Here is a 22,290-nt window from a genome sequence, read left to right as displayed (position 1 = left end):
GCCGTACGTCTCTGCCTCTCTGTCCTGGCATGTCCTCTCTCAATTTTGATCCCATAAAGCCTGTTTCAATCCCTTGTTTCCCTCATCAATCAACATCCAATAATCCAAAATGAGATGACCTTAGATATTTTTATAAATATATTGAAAATCAGAAACTAGAATAATCACACCGGCACAAGTACTCAGACCCCTGGCTATGGCGGAGATCCAACCCATTCTATTGATCATCACTGAGATGTTTGTGGCCCACCTCTGGTCAATTCAATGAATTAGACTGATTAGGAAAGGCTGTCGAGAGAAGGTCCCCCAGTCGAGCAAAAAACCAAGCCATGGGGTCAAAGAAGTTGTATGCATAGACAACGATTGTGTCGAGGCAGAGATCTGGATTAATAAAATAACAGGGGGGTCGAGCTTTTAGTTCCTGGACCCCAAAGCTGTGGAATGACCTGCCTGATTATATAAGAGATGCCCCTTCTGCCTCAGGCTGAAGAAAACTCATAGATTTAGTGTGGCACACCCTGACTAGAGCTGCGCACACTGCATTTCTGTTTATTACGCATTTGAAACAAAAACTATAATTGCCAGGATATTTTTAATATGTTACTAACCCTCCTTGGTATCTGGACATGGCACTTGATGCCCATTGCTCTACTGCCAGGCTGCTATGCCATGTATGGAAAAGTCATCTCGGATAAAGGACCGTTAGAGTCATCAGATGGCCGGCACAGAATCCGCTATAGAAAACCCAGTAGGGGGTAAGCAGCTATTTGGCCGAGGTCTCCAGGACTTCCTTCTTTACAATTTGAATCTCCTTCATTGTCAATTGATCACTGTTTATCGCTTAATTAACGGACAGGTATTGGCAGTTTCCATTTATAATTAATCAGTTTCTACCTTCCTCTCCATGTGTTTTAACGAATCTGTATTTATATGTGTGCCAGTTATGGATCTAGTATTTCATACAATCGCTATACTTGAACTTTGACGGAGAATTGCTCACAGCGTTCTGCGTCTGCATTCCGTGAAGGGCGCTATAAATAAAAAAAATTCAGACATAAGCGTCAGTAGGCTTTGCACCTCAGGAACCAAGTTACCTGAACTCTTCTCTAACATTTCAGTAGTTATTTATCGCTCTGATGCTGATCAGAAAGATCATAAAATCGGTCATTACAATAACAATTGACGAGAAGAATTCATAATTAATTGCAGAAGGACGGTATTTGTGTGCCTCTTTCTCTCGCCCGATTTGGCTCAAAAACTAATCAGCACATCGTCATCTCACAACAGTCTTCAGTTTCGAGTTTGGTATTTTGCAGTCCAGCCATTTTAGCTTCAGACTGTCCTCGAGAAACTGTGACACACAGACAGTCAAAGGCAGACACACACCCCTCATTGGGGTATCGACGTGCTCAGTATCAGGAGACCCTAAGACGTCGAGATCTATTGAAAACCGGAGATCAAAATTTTTGATGAATCTAAAGCTTTCGCTCCTCCCCAATAGATGATAGGTTAGCAAAAAAGTCGTATTGTATCTGAGAAACGCTACAAAGACCTTCCTGCAGCAATGAAGGTTCCCAAGAGCACAGTGGCAACCACAACTCCTCAACGAGAGACATTTGGAACAACCACAACTCGTCAGAGGAAAAAGGTGACCAAGAACCTGACGGAAACTCTGGTTAGCCCCAGGAGAGAACCTGTGTGGAGATGCGAGAAACTTCTAGAAGGACAACCACGAGTGCAACACTCTACTAATCTGGGACTAATGGCAGAATGGCCAGAAGAAATACGAAAGCCCACTTGGAGTTCACAAAACAGCTGTTGAGAAAACAAGCGTCGCTGGTCTGATGACACTAGCTGTTTGGCCTCAGTTCTAAGTGTCACATCTGGAGGACACCCGGACCCACTTGTCACCTGTGCACCACCATTCCAACAGTAACGCATTGTGGTGGCAGCATCAAGCTCTGGGATTGTTCTTTCAGCGGCAGGGGCTGGAAGAGTAGACAGGGTTGGGGATAAGCTGAAAGGAGCAAAGTACTGAGATATTCTTCATGGAAATCTGTGCTCTGGACGTAGGACGAGGGTTGTGTGGTATGCCGCTACTTAGGAAGTACCAAAAAACCCAATTTAGAAGAAAGTATGGTACCCACAATTCAGTATTTTCAGTACTGTAAGTAAATGGCGGGTTTAAAAGACCTTGTGCTCAGGAGTTCCACTCTGGAACGTGCTGGAGACTCCATGGGGAACCCCCCTAAATCTGCTTGTCCAAAGTCACAGTGTTAGCACCAATCCAACGCTACATCAGACTGGGCCAATGGTTCACCTTCCAACAAGATACAAAGCAAAGGCAACACACAAGTTACTTAGGATGAGCCCTGCGAATGTCCTCGGGTGGCACAAACCCGAGCCTGGACTTGAACCCCACCGAACCTCTCTAAGGTCACCTGAAAACAGCTGTCCACCGGCAGTCTACATCCAGCCTGACATGACTTAGAGAGGATTTGCAGAGAAGAATGGCAGAAAATCCTCCAAATCCAGGTGTGTGTAGCTTGTCACATCACACCCAAGGCTGCCACAAATGAAGCACTCAGTTAAGAGGGTCTGAAAACTTGCGTCACTTTTTTTTTTTATTTTGGATAAATTTGCGACAACACTGAAAAAGCTGTTTTTGCTTTGTCATTCTGGTGTGTTGAATTTCTGACGTGGGGGAAAACAAATAATTGAAATGATTTTTTAGCACAAGACTGCAACATAACAAAATGTAGAAAAAAATGAAGGGGTCCGAATACTTACTGACGGGACCGTGTATACGCTAGCCAGCCCGGTCTGCCATAAAAGGGGGGCTATTGGTCTACCACTTAAATCTAAGTGCAGAACAGTCAACTAATTGAAATGATTTCAACAAACAGAGTGGAACTGCTGTCCTCAGTAACACTTCCAAAAGCTCTCCCCACTAGAGGGGGATATCACCGTCGAACCCCGGCTAGTAATAAGGGCAAAAATCAGAGTCTTTATAAATGAAAAGATTCATTCGCTACAAAAAAAAAAAGATGCCAATCACAAAGATGTGCTGTGGAGCACAAAAACAAACTGGAATTGTCCAAAACAAAATTGAACAAAGACCCCCAAAACAAAGCATGAAGTCCAAAAAGTCCGTAATCACAAATAAGCACAGCAAAGCACAAGTAAACTCACCAGCCAGTCCTGTGAACCGCCAGGAACTGTGGGAAACCCTCTGGATTTATAGGGTGGAGGGCAGTTCCTGGTGGTGATTGACAGGTAGCCCCGCCTCTTGGGGGGGTACCATCCACAAAACACAGGGAATATAACACAGGCAGCTTACAGGAAAGATGCAAAACAAAGAATGATGATCACCGTCAATCAAAGAATGAAAACGGAGCAAAAGAGACAAACAACATGAATCTGAACCCCCACTGAGACATGACACTCAGTACGTACAACATTAACCGGAACCAGCTTTCCTCACCAGTACACTTCCCAGCTTTGAACTTTGGTCCATTGATGAAGCTGGACACGCCAGTGTTGATTGGCATGCAATTTCACGAAATGGGCACTACAATACATTTCGTAATTTTTTAAAATTTGACAATAATGGGGAACTCATTTTTGACGGTTTTTTTTTTTTTGGGGGGGGGGGATACTTTCTGAAGGCACCACAATTTCTAGGAAAACCGTAGTGCCAACTTGTGGCATAGTGGCTGAGGCACTGGTTTGTCACCTATATAAGAGATTCTGTCCTCACCGCTGACTTGCTGTGTTGAGCAGTGCTGACCTTCTATCCACTACTTAAATTTAGGCGCCCACCCCTCCAAGACACTATATGCATAAAGTTTGCTTTGGGTCGGCGTGCACACTGATTTATTCATATATTTAGATATAAAGACTGCCTATGTACTTCGCATAAAAAGAATAAACCCAGATAAGGTTGTCCTCTAAGCGAGGCCAAAGACAAATTGTGTGGACAATAAAGTCACCTCCTTCCATCCGCGCGCGACACACTCACTTCTCGCTCAGCACTCAACGTCCTTAAATCAGAAAGGTGAGGGTCACCTGACAAACCGTCCAGTATGCAATCTGAGTTTTGTCGTAAAATAAGATGACACGATGGTGGGAAGCGCAAGTCAGAAAAAAAAAAATTAAAGAAAGAAAGAAAGAAAGAAGCCGATCATTCGTCATCGCAGCCCTGACAGCGGACACCATCTGTCTGGAAGTGCCCCGGAGCACGTTTGCTTAAACGCCATCTCTCCAGGTAGAGGTGGTCCATTCGGGCGCACCTGCCGGCGTTCGCGGTGCATCTACGATTGAACTTTTTTTTTTTTTTCCCCGTATCATCCTCATACAGCTGCGCCCATTCAGTGGTTCTCTGCCATCCGATTCACTCGTCCTGCTGCAAACCACACGCGCACCAGAGCGGCTGGAAGGTGCGGACACCGAGCGAGCCGTGAACGAGGCGGGGGATCCTTACCGTCAGTGCAGTGCCGTGCCATCGGCGCCCCCCCTGCCCGGCTCTGGACTCGGCGGGACCCTTAACTTTCCATCGGGTCGGCCCGATCTTGTCGCTCGGTTTTGTTTCTCCGACACGTTGCTCTCATTGCCTAACCCTGCCCACCTCCTGCTTTCTCCTCCCACCCCTTCTCCGCTACTTCCGGAGTGACATTCCTCTTCCTTATCAACAATTGCTGAAGAGAGAGAAGCGGACGAATGGGGAGGACTCGGGCATGGTGGGCATCGCAGCTGCTCTGGGCAGAGGACGGGCGGACTCTGCGGCCATCCGTGCGTGGATAATCTGGAGAATTCCGTACGTCATTTAAGATGTTTGCTGGCAGAAGCTGCGCACTCTTACGCCTTGGTCAGATGGTATGATTAGAAAGGGAAGGGGAGGTGGATGTAATTTTAAGGTGGCCCCCTCCTCGTGTCCCACTAAAGAAGTGCTGTGCAAGCAAAAGAAACATCCATGTCGGTCAAAACGGTCACTGATCGTGTCATCGTACTTCGACCTAATTACCTGAATACTCCGGGGTCACGGGAGCAAATCCGGAATACTAAGCCAGTCTGGAATCCTTCAAAACAGACGAGTATGGGGGTTACCAGACGTCACGTATTTCTCACCCAATTTAAAAAACAATCCTTATTTGTCCATATTTTAAACGTGACTCATTTCATGGACAGAGCAGCGTGCAAGTTGTTATAGAAAGAACACTTTGGAGCAGACCTCTACCCTGGAGCGCAGAAGCAGTCCAGCTGCAGACCTCCTGTTGCATTATGGTTAAAATTAATTCTTTATATTTATATAGCGCTTTTCTCACTACTCAAAGCGCTCTCCACACAGGGAGGACCCAGGAAGCGAACCCACAATCTCCTTACTGCAAAACAGCATCACTACCACTGTGCCACCTGAAAGGTCTATCCGACCCAACTCATGAAGAATGGCCGTTAAGTTAACTCCAGGGTGGAGGCACCGGACTGCAGACATACCAGAACCGCACAAGCGTGTTATCAAATAGCCCAGTTCTCAGATGGCTTCCTTTAGCCAGGCACTTAATACATAATTATCACTTTAATTAAGAAGTTCAGAGAGAATTTAAATTTCTGGAAAAAAAAAAATGCATTTGATTTGGAGAACAACAAACTTTACACGCCAAGCATGCGGAGGTAGATGATCAATTTTCCGTGGCGGACGCAGAGATCTTGTAGCTCTGGTGCCGAATCTCAAATATAATTTTTGCTTTTTACGTTGCTCTTTTAGGCAGATCCCTCTTTGTTGTCACACTAGTTGGAATTCATCTGCAACTTTTTTTTTTAGGCTCCCCTGCAGCTGGCGCTGACGCTGCCCATCTCTATGATGGAGTGCCAGTTCGTGCTGTTGGTGACTCATCAGCTTGTTGGCACCATTACATTGTCATTCTTCCCAACGACCACTTCCAACTCTTTAAACAGGGTTCACAAACTCTACAAAACGGTGGAGTGATCCTCAGAGGCCGGTGACAAAGACCGGTCACCAGGGGTCTCGTGCACTTTGTTGTCAGGCAGCCAGGGGTGTTAAACGTTATACTTCTGTGCTTTGATCTGTGCCCTCTTGTATGGCGTTGAAGGTATTCCAGACTTTTGGCTGTCTTCTTTCCACAAATTGATGCTGGAAGTGACATTCCAGGTCCAGATCCCTGCTTTGAGACCACCCCACCCCTTCCATGGCTGCTCAGACCAATTGTTATATTTCAGCAAGGGTTCCTCCTCTGGATGGCGTTCAGATGTTCCTTTTTGTGTTATCTTTGTTGATTATTTAGTTTCTTTATGACTAAGCACCATTTGTTATGTGCCATGTGTTTTCTGAGCGGTCTTCCAAGAGAACGGACCACCTGCTCTTCACCATCAAAAAACTGCCCTCAGCCCTAGAAAGGACAATCCACAGATCTTTGCGGTTTAGTTCTCAGGCGGTTGGCTTTAACCACATACGAAATCCGTCAATAGCAAAGAACCTTAGAGAGAATTAATACATTTCTGAAAAATGATGCATTTGGCTCGGAGAACATCAAACTCTATGATAGGATAGATAGATACTTTATTAATCCCAAGGGGAAATTCACAATGTCCATCGCCAACAGTGTCACCACTACGAATGGTTCACCTGGCTAGAGTCGGTGGCATCTCGATCTGCCACATTTTTTCCCTGCTCCGTGTGCCCCAAGCTGCTCATCCAGGGTGATGGACCTTTGCAGATGGAGAAATGGTGGTGGAGCTGCAAAGGTAGAAGTTTCTCAGCTCTCTTCCTTCCTGTACTGGTGCTGCAAATGGCATTCCAGATCCCAGACCTCAGCAAGAATACTCTCTGGCAACTCCTCAGAAGAGTCCAGCAACTCCATTTTAGGTCTCTGCGGCTCTCTGCTCTTTGCTAGGTCAGACTATAGGACTTCTCATCATCCCATTACTAACACCAATGTAGTTCCATACACTTCCTTGAGTTTGCTATTTTGATGGCATTACCTTCTGTGCTTTTGTGTTCCCCGGAACTTATTTTTGTGTATGTATAAAAAAAAAAAAAATCATATAAAGAGGCCTCATTTGCCCTTTCTGTTACTTGCCAGGGTTTGATGGTATTTCCCCCTCTAGTGGGCAAATCTGGGTTATTTCATGAGTTTTATGCTCGAGAATTGTTTAGGTCATAACAGGACTCAGATCAGGACCCATAGCAGGCCACTTCAGAACATTCCCATCTTTTGTTTTCAGCCATTCTTGGATGCTTTTAGATTTATGTTTTGGGTCATCATCCTGCTGGTGGTCCCGTCAGCCACGACTGAGACAGAGCTGCGTTCTGACACTGAGTTTTAACTACAAGAACCTCTACCTGGGTTATTGTGTCAGGCAGTGTGGCATAGTGGATGAGGCTTTGGACTTCAAACCCTGAGGCTGTGGGCTCAAATCCTGCTACTGATGTTGTGTGACCCTGAGCAAGACACTTCACCTGCCTAGCCCGCCTGATTCTGACCCTTTCTTTGGCTTTTTCTTGCCCTTGCAGGCAGCCAGTTTCACTGCATTACATTCGGTTATATAGGGTGACTTACAGCATTTGAGACACAATTGGTGTCAGAAGTGAGATTTGAACCCACAACCTCAGGGTTTGAAGTCCAGTCTTAAGCGATACACCACACGTTCACCACCTTCAGGCAGAAGAAGTCACCGCCCCCACCAGGGTCCATGCAGGCTTCATTTACCTACTGTAACCTCTCCCAGAAATGGTGACTCTCATCCCACTTCACTTTGCAAGTAGGATGCAAAATGTTTTTTTGCCTAGTTTTGAATGACTAGAGCACAAACGAGTTAAGCAAGTCGCTCCCCGGGACAAGCTATTGGGAACACGTTTTAGCAAGAATTTGTTCCAAAAAGGGAAACGAGTGTTTTTAACCCAGATATAAAGGTAAGAAAAAAAAATAATGGAGCAGGTAATAAATTGTAGGCAGAGGGCAGGCTTAGAATCAGAACTGCAGAGTAGACTGCAGGAAGCGTTTGCCAAAACCCATCATTCACTAACCAAAAATGAAATGCCCAATAAATAAAAAAAAGAGTTTGCCACCAGACTCCAGAGAATTCCTCTAATTGAATCAAATGAGGATTGACTTGTTTGGTTTGAGCTCCAAAGCCATGATGTGACAACGGCCGTACGGTCATCAAAAATAAGGACAACCCTTGACCAAGCTGACTGGTAACAATTCACAGAAGTATTCAGACCCTTAATTTGCTACTTTTATAGAAGCCCCCTTTGGCAGCGATTCCATCGTTTGAGTCTTCCTGGCTAAGTCTCTACAATCTTGGCACACCTGGATTTGAGCATTCTGCTTGGTAGACCCTCTCAAGCTCCATTAGATTGGGTGGGAAGCGACTCTAAACTGCCATCTTCAGGTCTCTCCACAGGAGTTTAAGTCTGGGACCCTCCAGGACATTTAGAGAACTGCTACTCCAGCGTTGATCTCCTTCTGTATTCTTCTTGTCATTGTCATGCTGGAAGGTGGAACGACACCCCAGTGTGAGGTGGCATTCACTCTGAAGCAGGTTTTCTTCAAGGAGGACTTCTTGTGTCCCTGAAAGCACTAGAGCATGATGTTGCCACCAGCATGCTTCACCATAAAGGCAGGTGATGAGCAGTGCCAGATATAGTGTTTAGAGTTCTGCCCAGGTCTTGTGCCATCAGACCAGACGATCCTTTCCCTGCTCTTAAAGTCCTTTAAATGCCATCATATGCCTTTTACTCAGGAATGACATCCAACTAGCTACCTTATCAAAAATACTTGATTGATGAAAAGCTGCTGAGGTGGTCATCCTTCCAACAGGTTCTTCCATATTAGCTGAGGACTTGTGAAATTCTCTTAGAGGGACCATTGGGTTCTTGCTCACCACCTTGACCTGTCCAAGATTCTTATTGGCTGGTTTCTCAGTTTGGTTGGACCATCCATTCTAGGAAGAATCATCCTGGTGGTTCCAAACTTACTCCCATTTCATACTTATGGAGTGGTTGTACTCCTGGGACCACTCAAAGTTTTAGAAGTGGTTTGTATCCCCTACTCCTGATCAATCCCCCACCATGATTTGATGATGGAGGTTTACAGATAGTTCCTTGGACTTCATGGCTTGGTATTTTTGTCCTGATGTTCAGTGTGAATTGTGGGATCTTCTATAATACACAGGTACGCATGTGCATTCCTAAAATGTCCAATCAGTTCAGTTGGCTACAGGTGGACTTCAGCCAGGTTCTAGAAACATCTCAAGGAGAAATAATGCAAACAGGAGGCAACTGAGCATGCTTATACAGTAGACATATATGGGGGGTTTCAGTTTTTAATTTGTAATAAGTTTGCAAATCTTTGTCGTTATGGGTTATTGAGGGTAGACTGATGAGCAAAAATGGCACACTTTATCATTTAAAATTACAGCACAATAAAGTGCACAGAAAGTGAAGGGGTCTGAATACTTTGTGAACCCACGGTATAATCTGTCATCCCTCTAAGTCTTTTTAATGTCTTGTGGAAATTCAGAATTTTCAGCAGGGCTCTCAAGCCTTTCACAAGATCCTCTCTGCCAGTGTACCTGATGTGATGTCCTTGCCCCATTCGCACCATCAAATGCGTTTTCTATAGCGACATCCCTCCACTTGCTTCACCTTAAATCCTGTTTGTCACCGTCTAAAATTAGTTATCAACAACTGCAGGTGGATCTCCAACGGAGGACCCGCCCACAAGCCAATCGAAAACGCGCGCTAGTGGGCCGGCGTCTGCGCATCACACATGCGCAGGAGCGAGTTCGCTTTCCCGTATTTTGCCAGGCGCTCGCTCGCACGGAGCGGAAGTTGATACGGTCGCTAGGCAACGCGAGAATGGCAGATAAACGCAGGTTGGTTTCGCTGTCTTCGCTTTCGTGTATTATATTAAAGAGTTTAGATTTTTTATATTACGGCAAAGTTTTCTTTTAGAAATAAACTGAGGTCAAAGTTACTGAGTAGAATTGAACCCTAATTTCCTGGAACTGATTTAAAAATGCGCGTCGTTTCTATCTAATAGCTGCTGTTATGTCATTTATTAATGAGTGGCAAATTGGTGTCAGATTTAATAAAATACATTTTTAAGTCTGATACAAGGTTGCATAACTGTTCATCTTTATAATAGATCTTAATATAGAGCGTTTTATATTAAACATTAGTATTAAAGTTGTGCGCGCCAAACGAAGTGTAGAACGTAAGATCAATCACGTAGTTCAGACGAGAATATGAAGCGAAAGAAGTGAAGAGCCTGTCACTGATTGCCTGTTAGGTTTTTTTATTCTGGTGAAAAAGAGTAGACATATTCGAGAAGTGTTCCATTTTAGAGGCTTTAGGGCTTTGCATAGAGGAGCAATAGGTTTCAGGACGGCTGCAAAAATAAATCAGAAAGTTCAAGACAAGCTGGGACTCTAGAAGCAGGGCTGTGAACCAGCGAAGGCTGGGGTCCTTCCAAATCCAAAAGATGGGCTTGTTAGGTTGATTGGCGACTAAAGAAACCATATATGGGGGGAGTGCTGAAATAGTGGCGTCCTATCCAGGGGTGGTTCCTGCCTTCGATACAAAGGTTTGGGGATGGAGTCCCGCTTCCCATGCCCCCTGTGTTCAGCAAGTGAATGGAAGGATATAATTACTACCTAAGCTCTTCTGCTGGACCCCCACATAAACCGTTAGAAGGGGAATTTCTGATGAGTACATATCTATCTATCTATCTATCTATCTATCTATCTATCTATCTATCTATCTATCTATCTATCTATCTATCTATCTATCTATCATGTAGTGCCTTTCATCTATCTATCTATCTATCTATCTATCTATCTATCTATCTATCTATCTATCATTATATAGTTATCTATCTATCTATCTAGTCTATCTATCTATCTATCTATCTATCTATCTATCTATCTATCTATCTATCTATCTATCTATCTATCTATCTATCTAATCCTGCCTACTATACCAAATTCTTTCTATCTATCTATCTATCTATCTATCTATCTATCTATCTATCTATCTATCTATCTATCTATCTATCTATCTACAGTATCTTTCTTTCTAATAGTGCCCTATTCATATCTATCTATCTATCTATCTATCTATCTATCTATCTATCTATCTATCTATCTATCTATCTATCTATCTATCTAATAGTGCCCTATTCATATCTATCTATCTATCTATCTATCTATCTATCTATCTATCTATCTATCTATCTATCTATCTATCATTATATAGTTATCTATCTATCTATCTATCTATCTATCTATCTATCTATCTATCTATCTATCTATCTATCTATCTATCTATCTATCTATCATGTAGTGCCTTTCATCTATCTATCTATCTATCTATCTATCTATCTATCTATCTATCTATCTATCTATCTATCTATCTATCTATCTATCTATCTATATATCTATCTATCTAGTCTATCTATCTATCTATCTATCTATCTATCTATCTATCTATCTATCTATCTATCTATCTATCTATCTAATCCTGCCTACTATACCAAATTCTTTCTATCTATCTATCTATCTATCTATCTATCTATCTATCTATCTATCTATCTATCTATCTATCTATCTATCTATCTAATAGTGCCCTATTCATATCTATCTATCTATCTATCTATCTATCTATCTATCTATCTATCTATCTATCTATCTATCTATCTATCTATCTATCTATCTATCTATCTACAGTATCTTTCTTTCTAATAGTGCCCTATTCATATCTATCTATCTATCTATCTATCTATCTATCTATCTATCTATCTATCTATCTATCTATCTATCTATCTATCTATCTATCTATCTATCTATCTAATAGTGCCCTATTCATATCTATCTATCTATCTATCTATCTATCTATCTATCTATCTATCTATCTATCTATCTATCTATCTATCTATCTATCTATCTATCTATCTATCTATCTATCTATCTATCTAATAGTGCCTTTCATATCTATCTATCTATCTATCTATCTATCTATCTATCTATCTATCTATCTATCTATCTATCTATCTATCTATCTATCTATCTGTCATATAGTGCCTTTCATCTATCTATCTATCTTTATTCATTCATGTATTTATTATTAATTTGCATATCTCTGTATTTTTTATTTCCCTTCTAGCTCACGCTCTGAAGACAGAGATGAGGAGGAGGTAATACTAAACTGAAACAAACTGCTTGCTTATTTTAATTGCATTATCATCACAGACATTGACAGCTGAACTGTTTAGTCAGTAGTGTTTAATAATGAAATGATAAGGGTATCACCTTCAGAGGTCTTCTAATTGTGGTCATTTTCAGATACACACCTAGGTATTGTATTGCTGTTTCCTTTTTAAAATGTCCGCCCACGCCTGTTGTATTCAGTTTAGGGTCCATGAGGTTGGAACCCATCCCTGCATCATCTTCTGCAGGCCGGGAACCAACTCTGGGCAGGGTGTATTCCATCCCAGTGACCATTCACTCACTCACACACACTCACACACGCACACACACACACACACACACACACACACACACACACTGACAAACCCGTTTCCTGGCTTACTGATGATTTGATCTTCTTAAGGAGGACCGGCGACACGACTTAAGCTGGCCCAGCTGAGTCACGGTGCCTTATGGCGCAGTATAAGAGCCAAGGCCATGGAGAACCCCATGTGTGACGAGTCTGTAGCCTTCATTAATGTGACGAGTCGGTGGCCTTCATTAATCCAAGGCCTGACTTGCTTATCTAGCTGTATATCTGTCTGCAGCCCTGAAAACAGCGCACTAGTATGTTACGCCAGGGTGCTCCCTGATTTTTCAGTTCCCTGCCTGAGGTACTACAAAGATGGGCTCTCCTTTCTTATTTCTTCTAAGGAAGTAGAAACTTCCACGTCTGAAATGTTGTTCACAAGATGTCTTTATCACTTGAGGGTCTTGGGTTCAAAGCCCCCATCTGTTTATTGCCAGTGTGCAGTTTGCACATTCACAGTCGAGAGATTAAGCTCACTGCAGTGTTCCTCTCCACCATACTCCTTGATAATTACTCCACGTGTTTTCAAACATTTGTGTGAAATCTGCCCGTAGGAAGTTTCCAGCCCCTGTGCCCCCCTGTGTTGTGTGGTCACGTTGCCCAGCTGTGATCCACTGGACTGATTCCCTTCACAATTGTAAGCACTTAAGTCCTGTCACTCCTTGAATTCTGTTTGCTTAAACTTAAAGGGTCCAATGGCACCGTCTGGGTCTTTCCTGCCTATGTCTGCCAACTAAACTGGCATCACACCCGACTCTCACCCTCCATCCTTGCAGGTGGCGAGCCCACAAGAACGCTCCACATTGTCGCTTCAAGTTCAGTCAGATTATGTAGGTTGCTAGACCACCAGGTGCTCACTGGTGAATGCCCCCCAGGCCTGGTTCCAGCAGTAGGTCCTGGTACCCCTATTCTGGGCAGGGTACGACTGCTGGTACGGAGTAACATAAACCGATATTCGAGTCTCGGTGGCCTGTTTTTAGGGTGCCATGCAGCACTTTTGAACTGCTGCCCAGCTGTTATCAGGCCCCTCACTCCCCCTTGCACACAGAAGTATGGAAATGCTGCCATGGGGGGCCACGCACTTCTCGTTCATGCGTCTGAGCTTTACGGCGACTGATTGATACTCCATGAGGGGGGCACTCATCATTCACATTTTGGAGCTTTGAGTTGTTCGTTACATTGCAGTTGTGTTTCCTGATGGCCTGACACCAAGCATCAGTCGTTTCAGTGGTTATGCTCACCTTGCAGGATGAACACAAAGAATTGCCAGCTGAGGACATAGAGACTGGGGAGCCCACCCTACGGTCCCAGAGTCTTGACCACCCGGAGACGGATGCCAGGCTGACACAATCTCATCCCGCCTCGGAGGTCACCAGTCCCAGGACAGATCAGCTGCTGCGCAGTCACCAGTTGGCAGATCTGGGTACGTGAATTTGAAGTTACAAATGACAGCATTTTAGGGGTGGGCTGTCTGTCTCCGTAGTTTTTATTTCATTTTGGTTCATTTTTTTTATCGAATTTATAAAATCAAATAACATTCCATACAAGCAAGTCAAGTTTTACAAAACTGGGTTCAAAACCAATCAACCCCCCATCAATGGGGCGTGGTGGGAGATAACAATAGTGTCATACTTACAAGATTTAATCGTAGGCAAAGAATTGTCTCTCTATTATAAAAGACTAGGGGGCTTAGCCCCCTGCTCATTTCGCTCGCCAACCCCCCCGTCTGCACTACACACCAGCAACTTCGTGTGTCTGCCACTCGCGTATGTGGATTTCACTTTCACCAAATGACAAAACTTTTAATTCTCGTGGATACGCCTCTTCATTGGGAAGAAACACTACTGGCAACACGAATTAGACGATCTACAAGTCTCCGACTTAACGTTTAAATCCATACTTCTGTCATATCACCTGTGTCCATATTTTCGATCTCTTTTCGCTGTTAACTTTTCGTCAATATCGCATTGAGTTTTGATTCCGTGTTTGGACTTGCATCGTGACAACACAACGTATAACTGCCGTGAGTGAATATCGTTTCCTTCTCTCTACAAGAAATGTGTCTGACAAGAGCATTCACACAAATGAGAGATGACTGAGCCGTGGGCGTGGTTATGTGGGCGGGACTTTTCCAAATCTCTTTGCATAAGCTCTTGTCTCGCGGGATTTCACTTTCACCAAACAACCAATCTTTTAATTCTCACAAATACGACTCTGCATTGGGAAGAAACACTGATGGCAACACGAATTAGACGATCTACAAGTCTCTGACTTAAAGTTTAAATCCGAACAATATATTCGATCTCGTTTTGCTGATTATTTCACCGAGTAATAATTTCCATTTGTTTGCACTAATGCAATCTTTACTATCCTTTTTTTTGAGACTTTCGAATTTTCGTACTTCCATTATCTGTAACCTGCTCTCCATCTGTACCACGCCGACGTTTTTGAATTCTTTACGACATTCTTCTTTGTCAACTACTCTTTGTCTTTTATTTCCAGCCCTTCTGCGTGGTTAAATCTCTTGGCACCAAGTCACGTCTCATCTCTCTTCCCAAGATTTTTTTTTATAATAGAGAGAAAATCCTGAGTCGAGACGAGACTATTGCCAACAGATTTTTTCAAGTCCCGCCCTCCTTGCCACCATTTCCGGTTCACGCCCCACACCCGCGGTCTTCTCACCTCTCATTCGTGTCAATGCTTTTGTCAGACGCAGTTCCTGTGCTCTCAGCTCTTATAAATTTTTACATTTTCCTCACTTTAAGTTCCCTATAAAAGAAGACTTATTACAATCAAATCTTCACCCTAAAGGGTTATCAACAGAAGAAATGAGTACACGGGCAATCCTAGCACCGAGAAACGATGAAGTCAAACAAATTAACGTGAAAATTGTCGATCAATTACACGGCAAATCGGTTAAATTCGTATCAATAGACTCTGCTGACACAGTTGGTGGTGATGGAGCAGAAGATGAAAACATCAACTTACAATATCACGAAGAATATCTATAACCGTTAACACCGTCAGGTCTTACATCCAGCCATCCATCCATTTTCCTACCCGCTGAAACCGAACACAGGGTCACAGGGGTCTGCTGGAGCCAATCCCAGCCAACACAGGGCACAAGGCAGGAAACAATCCCGGGCAGGGTGCCAACCCACCACAGGGCACACACCAAGCACACACTGGGGGCAATTTAGGATCTCCAGTGCACCTCACCTGCATGTCTTTGGACTGTGGGAGGAAACCCACGCAGACACGGGGAGAACATGCAAACTCCATGCAGGGAGGACCCAGGAAGTGAACCTCAGGTCTCCTTACTGTGAGGCAGCAGCGCTGCCCACTGTGCCACTGTGTCTCCCTCAGGTCTTACAACGCACGAATAACTGTTGACAGAAGGACGTATCGTAATGTTATTGCGTAATTGATGTCTGAGTGATGGGCTATGCGATACGACAAGATTAGTTGTATTCCAAATTGGTCGAACAATTCTGTCCTGTAAAATTTTAACAGGCGACGAGAAAGGTAATGAAGTCCATCTAACATGAGACACCAGAGGAGATCTTGATATGCCATTCATATTAAAACATTTACAGTTTCCCATTAGAATAACTTTTGCTATGACAATTAACAAATCACAGGAACAAACATTCGAAAAGGTTGGTTTGTTTTTTAGAGAGAAAGTAACGAAGTTCACTCACGGGCAGTTAAACGTTGCATTGTCACGATGTAAGTCCAAACACGGAATCAAAATTCAATGCGATATTGACGAAAAGTTAATTCCAAAAATTGTGTTACTAAAGTTTTACAGTAAAAATGTAAGTCTAAAAAGTATTTGCGTGTTAATTTCAAAGCCAAACAGAACGAAAACGTATAACACAATGAATACCTTCTAACGCAACATGAAACATAAATTTCTTTCGATTTATTACGTATGTTTTACTGAGGTTAATTACTCGCTGTAATGTAAAATTGTTAGGTCTATTATGCATATGTAACAGTTCCCATGAAAATTTAAATTCTACATCCGCTTCCCCAGACGCGAGTGGCAGAGCCGTGAAGTGGCTAGTGTGTAGTGCCTGCCCGGGGGTTGGCGAATGAACCGAGCAGGGGGCAGAGCCCCCTAGTTATCTATAAAGAAATGCTCAGTTCTTGAGTAGCAGGGATGCACTGGTGAGTAGAGAAGGAATACGCTCTTGAGTTTGGGTGTAGAAATCTCCAGGGGTCTGATAAGTTGTCATCAGTTTTGATTAAATTGACACCTGAGAAGGAAGGGGACAGCACGGTGGTGGAGGCTTTTGGTACCTTCTAGTCTCATAGATCTGGGGTCCTGATTTCAAATCCCAGCCCTGTCAGTGTGGGTTTGCATCTTCTCCCCGTGTCAGCGTATGCCCACACATTCCTGCATATTACAAAGACCTCCACCTTCTAGACCCGCTTATTCAGAGCAAGGGGACAGCGTGAAAGCCCCTTCCAGTAAGGATCAGCAGGAACACAGGAACAGCACACCAGCCCATCACTGGTGAGCTCAAAGTATCCAAGCTGCAAAAACTGAGCTGTTATGTTTTGAAGTCCATGTCGTGTTTTGATTTACGTTTTGATTTTAATTTTATTTTATTTTTTTCACCCTTTCAAGGAGAGACAGATATGGCTTTGTCATCAGCACAGGACCACTCGACCTTTCAAGTTTCTGAGCATTTGTCTGACGGCTCGGAAAGTGAACAGGAAAAAGAAAATGAGGATACGGAGGAGCCGCGCGGCTTCCAGGAAACTGACACAGAGAGTGAAGAGGAAGAAGCTGAGCTTGTCGTCTTAGATCCTAATCATGTGAGTTCTTCACGTCTCGGGTTAAAACTCTCAGCTTGTTTGCCTTTTGTTTACTTCACTTAATGCGATGATCCTGCTTCTGCTGCTGTGGCTATGTGACAGTCTTCGTGTGATGCCATTAACAGCACGCCGTGTGCCAGCAGTAGGCCAACAGAACTGCATGGAGCTCACTAAACCCATCAGTTTACGACAGTGTGAGTGTGACCTGAGTAGGGACAAAAACACAAGATCAGAAAAGGAGCCGACATGAAAGAGAGAGGAAGCAGGGCACCCGGGAGGACGCAAAACACACCAAAACAAGAGGGGGGCTGTGATGTCATGAAGCTTTGTGGAGGCCACTTCAGAGGGGATAAGGCATCGCAACCTGGTCTAAAATCTAAGATGGAGGTGAAGTCCTAGCCTTGAATTTAATGTTACAGTTGATGGAGCCGCACAAGCGGACTTAGGGGGGGGGGGAAGCTGCAGAGTGAAGAGACCAGAGGCAAGTAGGCACCAACACACACACACACACCTGCATGCGCACACACACACCTACACACATGTACGCATGCGAACACACACCTACATGCACACACATGCACACCTCTACACACACGTGCACACATACATATACACACACACACCTCTACACACACCTACATGCACACACACACACACACACACACCTGTACACACACGTACATGCACACACACACACACACCTACATGCACACGCACACACACACACCTCTACACAAACGCACGCACATACACCTACACACACACATGCGCACACACTCACACTTACACACATGCACGCACACACACACACCTACATGCACACACACATACACAAACACACACGCACGCGTGCGCGTACACACACACACACACATGCACCTACACAAACACTCACACTTACACACATACACACACACCTACACAAACACACGCACACTTACACACACACACACCTACATGCACACATATACGCGTACATACTCACCCACACACCTCTACACACACACATACATACACCTACACACACACACCTCTACACACACCTACATGCACACACACACACCTACATGCACACCTACATGCACACACACACACGCATACACACACACATACACCTACACAAACACTCACACACACTCACACTTACACACATGCATGCAAACACACACCTACATGCACACACATACACACACACCTACACAAACACACACTCACCCACACTCTCACACACACACACACGCATTACTCTAAAAGTGTATTCAGGGAACCTGAAATGTATAAACTGTGGCAGAAGGCCGGCACCTTCATAATGGAAGGACCAGGGGCCAAGAGCTTGCACAGGGCGTGATCTCCCCCAGATCGCTATAGATGGCAGCCCCCCTGTGCCTCAGATTCCCTCAGGGGAGTTGACGTTTGCCCTGTGGGGTCCCGTGGTGTATCCAGCAGGGGTCGCTCTTTCTCCCCGGCCTCGTGACGGACTGCCTGTCCTTTCTTCTGCTTTATTCAAATGCTGCCACTGATTAAATGGAAGAACTGATCAGCACCAGCCTGTCCCTCAGTCCTCCCCTGTGACTCAGTCACTGTCACTGAACAAGTCACTTAATCAGCCGGGGGTCTGTTTCTAGATCTATGGAAAAAATCTGGGCAGCGCCATTGTGGTTAGGATGTAACTTATGATAACATAGGAAAAAAAAAGAAGTCACAGAATTCAGAATTTCAGAATGAAACAGAATATGGAAAAATAGTTGTTTTGTTTTTAAAATGCAAATTTAACTGCCAATGTGTGACTTTCCAAACTCTGGAGAAAAGATTTGAGATAATGGACCCCGGTGGGCTGGCCGTGTATTTGGCTCGTTTTGTATCTCTTTAATGTTTGGCTTCAGATTAAGGAAAAAAGAAACAAAGGGTCTGAGTGTTAAATAGCATGTCAGGTAAAAAGAAAAGAATTTAATTAGCAGCAAAAACGGATCACTAATTAAGAAAAGTGTTGGAATGAAGACCTGCAGCCAGTGTAGCCCTCCAGGCTCGGAGTTGGAGACCCCCATACTTTACTATATATACTCCTATGGTATGCGTAGGGAAAGTAATGCGTGTACAGTATGTACCCGCAGACTGGACCGGCGCTGCCATTAAGGCCTAGGCCGCAGATCATACCCACCGCACGGGGTTGGCACACTCATAAACCTGGCCTAGGGCGCAAAATAACGTGGCACCGGCACTGCCTACAGTGTATAAAGGGAAGCCACATCTAGTGGCAAAGATGGTGTCATCATGAGTGGGGAGCCACTTCAACCACCATCAGCATGCAGCGCCCACCTGGCGGCCATTTTGTTCCAGTACGCTTCTTCACTCATTAACTATTAGGTAGAGAAGGGGTGAGAAAGACAGCCAATTAGAAAGGGGGGTGTGGGGGGGGGGGGGTGGGCATGGTGGGCAGTGTTATCCAGGACATCGGAAAACACCCGTACTCTTTATGATGGTCACCCAGGGATCTTTTATGACCACACAAAGGAGGGGGGCGCAATCTTTGCAGCACAGTGTCCCCTGTCATGGTGTGGCCGTTGTTTTATTAGGATCCACACACCGACCACATGTTTTCATTCGTTATTTATAATAAATCCATGCCTCACTTTTAATGTAGGATTTATTGAAATATTATTCAATATATAGGTGCCTTTCAAAGAGCAAGTCTGCATTTTCTCCTTTTGCTTATTTGTAATTCATTTGATTCTCTTCACTAACAGCCACTTATGGAGCGATTCCAGTTAGCTCTGAGGAACCATCTTTCAAAACAACTGGATAAGCTCAGTCTGGACATCAAGGACAAAGTAAGTAAGCTTTCGCAAATGTGACAGAGAAACGCTGAATTACTGCATACGGCATGTCCCAGCTCGGTGGTCTTTACATTTGTGTATGTGGGCCAGTGTGCTTACCAGTTTTTCTTAAAACGTTTTAACAGTTCCAGTCCAATTCAGGATCGTATCCCAGCAGCACTGGACAGGAAGCCCCCTTGGATGGAAAACTAGTCCATCTCCGGGACCACTCAAACTCAAGATGGGTAAATGTTCAAATAGGAGTCTTATCTGCAGGGGTGTATGCAAAGTAAACCAGAATACCCCCAGCAAAGCCCACCCAGACACAGGAAGAACGCACGGCCTTCCACACAGACTGCATGCGTATGGCCTGGCCCTGCCGTACAAGTCTAAAATTGGGGGGCCGAGACAGCAGAATGGCACGCAGTCAAGATATGTCTCTAATGAAAGGGGTATTGTAAAGAATCGTCAGGGTGACCCGAGCATCAGGTGCCCAAAACACAACGTCTTGACCTAAAACATCAAAGGGGATTCAGTAGATTAACGCGTACATCTAAAAACAAAGTGAGTGAGTGGCGGCTAATCAGGGATAGCTGATGAAGATGATTTTCTTAGCACGAGAACAGAAAGAGTCTCACTTGTTGTTCCTGTTGGTGTAAAGATGAACTTTATAGAAATTTTTATGGAGCTTCTTCAACAGCTAAATGGAGAGGCGCTGAACCAGCAAGGGCCTCAAACACAAGCAGACACACAGCATTGGATGTGTGCAGAACCCCCTTCACGTTGTCTTCATCAACTTACTTATTTATTTTACTCTACAGCCCTGTAAAATCACATGTACATGTGTGCTTTTTTTAAACTTTAACATTCTATATTTTAATATTTAGGAATACACAATATGTATAACTATTCTCCTTTAACAAGTAAAACAAATTCACAGCAGTTTTAACGTGAACCGTTTTAACTCCTGGAACTTTAACGGTGACTGCAGTCTTTATTTCACTAAACCACCTTGAATACGAGCGACTTCATCTTAAGTGTGAATTTGTGAAACACTGCAAGACTTCAGGGTGTGCCATGTAGGTTCATCAACCTGACTGGCCGCTAATGACGCCTTTACTTCCATGGTCCACAAATAGGAGGCGTCACTTGGCCAAAGTTTAAAAATGGGACCCACTTGGAAATGAATCTTTTCTTTCTTTTTGGCCAGTTTCTATTATTGAATAGAAACTTAACTGCTAAGGCTGAGACATGTTTCTATTTCTCCTGGATTTATCAATATAAAGGTTTGGTGTTTTATCCAAGTTGATGTTTTACCTGTCACCCTGGGCATAAAAATGGATGTTACTCATAATATGACTGTTAAACCTGGAGCTCCGTGCAGAGTTTATTCCTACTTTGCTGCCAGTGCTGATGAGCAGTGAGGTGGCTTCTCATAACTCTGAAATTGAATTAAGAAGGTTCATGAAATAGATAGATAGATAGAATGGGAACTATATAATAAAAAGATACGATAGATAGATAGATAGATAGATAGATAGATAGATAGATAGATAGATAGATAGATAGATAGATAGATAGATAGATAGATAGATAGATAGATAGATAGATAGATAGAATGGGAACTATATAATAAAAAGATACGATAGAATGGGAAATATAAAATGAATAGATAGATAAATAGATAGATAGAATGGGAACTATATAATAAAAAGATACGATAGAATGGGAACTATATAATAGATAGATAGAATGGGAACTATATAATGAATAGATAGATAGATAGAATGGGAACTATATAATGAATAGATAGATAGATAGATAGAATGGGAGCTATATAATGAAAAGATAGATAGATAGAATGGGAACTATATAATGAAAAGATACAATAGATAGATAGATAGAATGGGAACTATATAATGAATAGATAGATAGATAGAATGGGAGCTATATAATGAAAAGATACAATAGATAGATAGAATGGAAACTATATAATGAATAGATAGATAGACAGAATGGGAACTATATAATGAATAGATAGATAGATAGATAGAATGGGAACTATATAATGAA

General features: G+C 43.4%; 2 protein-coding genes across 4 annotated transcripts in view; one reads left to right on the top strand and one right to left on the bottom strand.

The window, feature by feature from the left end:
* tbc1d16 (TBC1 domain family, member 16) overlaps window positions 1-4,668 on the bottom strand; it is a 181,786-nt gene extending 177,118 nt beyond the window's left edge. Inside the window, exon 1 of one of the 2 annotated variants that reach the window (XM_051936499.1) lies at window positions 4,484-4,668. The gene's annotated coding sequence lies outside the window, so the exon portion shown is untranslated. The remainder of the gene's footprint in view (window positions 1-4,483) is intronic. The other variant, XM_028820023.2, reaches the window with a different exon arrangement.
* An 8-nt stretch (window positions 4,669-4,676) lies between these two features.
* ccdc40 (coiled-coil domain containing 40) overlaps window positions 4,677-22,290 on the top strand; it is a 49,784-nt gene continuing 32,170 nt past the window's right edge. The window contains exons 1-5 of one of the 2 annotated variants that reach the window (XM_051936497.1): window positions 4,677-4,816; window positions 12,185-12,215; window positions 13,826-14,000; window positions 17,214-17,404; window positions 20,149-20,232. In XM_051936497.1, coding sequence (XP_051792457.1) covers window positions 4,737-4,816; window positions 12,185-12,215; window positions 13,826-14,000; window positions 17,214-17,404; window positions 20,149-20,232 — 561 coding nt within the window. In that variant the 5' untranslated portion in view covers window positions 4,677-4,736. Of the gene's footprint in view, window positions 4,817-9,798; window positions 9,898-12,184; window positions 12,216-13,825; window positions 14,001-17,213; window positions 17,405-20,148; window positions 20,233-22,290 lie in introns of those variants that run through there. The other variant, XM_051936498.1, reaches the window with a different exon arrangement.

This window comes from Erpetoichthys calabaricus, chromosome 14 (genome assembly GCF_900747795.2).
Source record: "Erpetoichthys calabaricus chromosome 14, fErpCal1.3, whole genome shotgun sequence".
Lineage (NCBI taxonomy): Eukaryota > Metazoa > Chordata > Cladistia > Polypteriformes > Polypteridae > Erpetoichthys > Erpetoichthys calabaricus.
This window is presented reverse-complemented; position numbering and strand designations above follow the sequence as displayed.